The sequence below is a fragment of the Mandrillus leucophaeus genome, unplaced genomic scaffold, assembly GCF_000951045.1.
Source record: "Mandrillus leucophaeus isolate KB7577 unplaced genomic scaffold, Mleu.le_1.0 Scaffold4, whole genome shotgun sequence".
NCBI lineage: Eukaryota > Metazoa > Chordata > Mammalia > Primates > Cercopithecidae > Mandrillus > Mandrillus leucophaeus.
The window spans coordinates 8124658-8128882 of NW_012104253.1; the positions used below are offsets into that span (position 1 = coordinate 8124658).

Consider the following 4225-nt stretch of genomic DNA (forward strand, 5'->3'; position numbering starts at 1 on the left):
AAAAAAAAAAAAAAAAAAAATTCAATGCAACTCATTAAAAGAGGAACGCAATTTTGGTATCAGGCAATTCAGGACTATTTTTGCAACTTGTATAATTATTAGGGTCTCCTCTTTGCCTCAAAATACTGAATAGAAGTCCACCTTTTGTGTATGTAATCTTGTAAATGAATGTGCTGACTGAGGATGTGATTAGCAGTAGATAAACACTTGACAACCAGCCTCTGGGGTGCATAGACTGTGTCTGCTTTATTGAAGGCTGTGAGGACAGCTCCTCATCACAGTGCCTGGTCCGTAACCGGATCTAACTGGACATTTGTTAATGAATGTGTTAAATGATGATTTCCAAGGGTCTATCTCCCAGATGAAGACATTAGCATCACTGATCAAAAAGGATCATTGGGATGACCAAATTGGCCGAATCAATCTTGTTAATGGTGTAGAAAAGAGTGATTAAGAAAGTTGGGGATAAAAAGGATAGATTTTGACAATGAAATTTTGATTTTATTATTTAAATGACAAGTGTAAGGTTTTGTAATAAAAAAGATATTAAGTTGATCATACTTCTCATTTTAGACTCTTATTCACTTAAATCAGCTTTATATGTGTGAGAATACATTTTCAACCTGTAAATTAAACATAAATGATCAAGAAATCGTGGATTCTAATAAAATAATAGTTATGGAATTTAGAACTGGAATAAATTTAAATCCAATCTAGCCCCTTTACTTATTGTATGCTCAAAAGTGTAATAACTAGGTTAAGGTCATATGGTTATAGAAATAAAAAGGGCTAGAATTCCTAATTTCCTGTTGTTTCTTTAAATGTTTTATGCTCACAGTGTTTTATTGGTAAAGTGCTTTTTATAGTAGGACAGAAGTTCCTATTGTAATATTCTCTGAGACCACTAGGTGTCATCTTAGAACTATTATTAGAGTTCACTTAGCGCTGGTCTTCCACTAATGGGAACAATGTAATGGCACTTTCAGAGGGTTTGGGGTTTTCTCCAAGTTAAATGAGGATGATAGTACCTACCTCACAGAATTTTGGGAATCGTATATGAGACTTTTGAAGATGACATGAGATACCATGAGTAAAACACTGAGAACTCATGAGCTACCATGAGTAAAACACAGACGACATGAGATACAATGGGTAAGACACTGAGAACACTGAAGAACGCCCTCCGTAATTTTTCAGCTGGCGGTGACTCCCGTGTCGCCGCTGCCGGGGGTGGACCTCACCCAGCGGTCCGGGCCCTGGAGCCTTCAGCAAGTGGACGAGCAGCCGCAGCACCCGTTGCATGTCACCTGCATGGGGTGGCGGTGGACGAGCGGGGCACAGTGCCGACCCCACCCGGGTGAAGAACAGACCCACCAGCATTTCGTGGGTTGTTCTTGATTCAGGCAAACTCTACACCTGGGTCTTGACAGGCCCGGATGCTCCCAGCAGGAAGGATCCCCAATACAGGGAATGGCATCATTTCCTGGTGGTCCACCTGAAAGGCAGTGACATCAGCAGCGGCACAGTCCTCTCCAGATTATGTGGGCTCGGGGCCTCCAGGGGGCACAGGCCGCTGAAGTGTGACGAGCCCATCCTCAGCAACCGATCCGGAGACCACCATGGCAAATTCAAGGTGTCCTTCCTCCATAAAGAGTACGCGCTCCGGACGGCACGTGTTACCAGGCCGAGTGGGACGACTATGTGCTCAAACTGTACCAGCAGCTGTCTGGGAAGTAGGGGGTGGTAGCTCGGGGACCAGAACCGTCCCGGAGGCCCCCAGCTATGTTCTCCAGGTCGTGGTGCATGTTCAATAGCTTTCTCCTCTTCCTGCTCCCCTTTGGACAGACAAGACCCCAGCACTGAGATGGTGGCTCAGGGCGACTTTTCCCGCTGCCTGGCCTTTATCATTCTAGTCACTCACTCTGGTTTATGTTTTGATCAAATTTGAACTTCGTTTTGGGGGATATTTTGGTGTATGATGGGGTCATCAAATTGTTAATATGAATATAGCAACCCAGAATTTAAAGAAAAAATTTGGCAGAAATAGACCAGGTCTACAGTAATAGAGTAAAGCATCAAAGAATCTTTAAGGGAGGTTAAAAACAAAACAAAACAAAAAGCATTGGTCGCCTCTGCCTTTGTGATCCTGAGACCAGAACTGTACACAGTGTGTTTTTATGGCACCGTCGCTAGACAACCAGAGGCTGGCACTGAGGCTCAGCCCTAGCACGGGCCTCTCAGATGCCTTGATAGGCGTCAGTATCACTCTGGTTCCTTTAGAGAGCGATCCGGAAAGAGGAGTGGGGAGAGTGGCTTTGCGGTTGTTGGGGCATGGCCCTCTAGATGGGCAGCAGTGCTAGCTGACAGCTTATCAGGAATCCCTACGTCTGTGTCTGTTAAATTGATTGTTCTTCATGGAGGTAAGAAAAGCTGGTCTGGAGCTGCTGAATGTTGTGTTAATTCTGCTGTTTGCTTATAGTTGGATAAAAATAAAAACCCTGATTGAAAAATCATCATCATAATTTTTCAGCTGTCACTATTTATTCATTGTCAGACCTTTCCCATCATCTATTCTGAAGAAAGGCAAGAGAAATAAAATAATTTTATAATGGACGTGTCAAAATGATGAATTTTGCTGCAACAGAAGGGACCAGGCACGGTGGCTCACTCCTGTAATCCCAACACTTTGGGAGGCCAAGGCGGGCAGATCACCAGTTCAGGAGATCTGGACCATCCTGGCTAACATGGTGAAAACCCACCTCTACTAAAAATACAAACAATTAGCCTAGTGTGGTGGCACGCGCCTGTAGTCCCAGCTACTCAGGAGGCTGAGGCAGGAGAATGATTTGAACCTGGGAGGCTGAGGTTGCAGTGAGCCGAGATCGCACCACTGCACCCCAGCCTGGGCAACAGAGTGAGACTCCATCTCAAAAAAAAAAGCTACAGGAATGTCTTAATGACCAGTGAGTGACCAAGGATGTCTCAAGATAAATTCTATTGAATGATGGGGTTTTGGATTCCAAAGAAAAAAGCAAACCCCACAGGCTTTGGTGGCTGATGGCTCTCAGTCTGAATCTCAGCACCACACCAGGAAATGCGCTGAAGACAACAATGTGCATAGAGAATAGCCTTGTTAGAAAGAGTAGATGAGTCAAGGCTGAGATGTGCTCAGGACAGTGCTCAGTAAATCCTAGTTATGTGACCTTGGACAAATTATTTAACCTCTGGAAGCTCCCATCTCCTTATAATAAGAGGAGGTTAATAGGCACTTTTCAGAGTTCAGAAACAAATGGGATAGATTCTGGGAACAGGGAAAATGTGGTTCCCCGGTTCCCCATTCCAACTGTGAGTTATTTGCCTCTTTTGGGCCAAACAGCTTTTCAGACACACAGACCCCTTTGTAGTAGAGGGCTCAAGCTCGGCTGAGTGTTGATACTGGGCTTTCAACCCAGTGTGCTGGACCAGAACCTGGGCCAGGACCCCTAAGGACAGTGTGTCCTGGGATGAGCCTAAAGCTCAGACATCTGCGGGTGTAAGTCCCGGGAAACTAAACAAAGAGATGTTTAAAGACTCCAGATGATGTCCATGTTCCACTATGCCAGACTTACCCTTCTTCCAAATTTGAGAACCATTTTTTCAGCATTTATGTGGTCCAGAAAATTAGGATGAGACTTTCTTCTTCGATAATCTTCTTCAGTGAATGGAACCTCAGAATCCTCCTATTATAAGAAAGAAAGAAAAGGTACAGACTTGGTGAATTAGAGATACGTATGACTTCTAAGACTAAAGATATGTTCCTTTAAGCTCAAATAAAGTTTTAAACTACAGTTTATTTTTTTATTTTTGAGACAGGGTCTCGCTGTGTTGCCCAGGCTAGTCTTGAACTCTCATGCTCAAGCAATCTTCCTGCCTCGGCATTCCAAAGTGCTGGGATTATAGGCATAAGCCACCGAGTCTGGTCATACTGCTTATTTTATTTTATTTTATTTTATTTTTATTTTTATTTTTATTTTTATTTTTATTTTTATTTTATTTGAGATGGAGTCTTGCTTTGTTGCCCAGGCTGGAGTGCAGTGGCTCACTGCAACCTCCACCTCCCAGGTTCAAGTGATTCTCCTGCCTCAGCGTCCCGAGTAGCTGAGATTACAGGTGCCTGCCACCACACCTGGCTAACTTTTGTTTTTTTGAGACAGAGTCTCGCTCTGTCACCCAGGCTGGAGTGCAG

The 4225-nt window shown here is 43.9% G+C and overlaps 1 protein-coding gene across 1 annotated transcript in view; it reads right to left on the reverse strand.

Annotated features, from left to right (window-relative positions):
- AK7 (adenylate kinase 7) overlaps positions 1-4225 on the reverse strand; it is a 117279-nt gene that overhangs the window by 78394 nt on the left and 34660 nt on the right. Inside the window, exon 6 of the mRNA XM_011991806.1 lies at positions 3609-3719. Within this exon, the coding sequence (XP_011847196.1) occupies positions 3609-3719 (111 nt within the window). The remainder of the gene's footprint in view (positions 1-3608; positions 3720-4225) is intronic.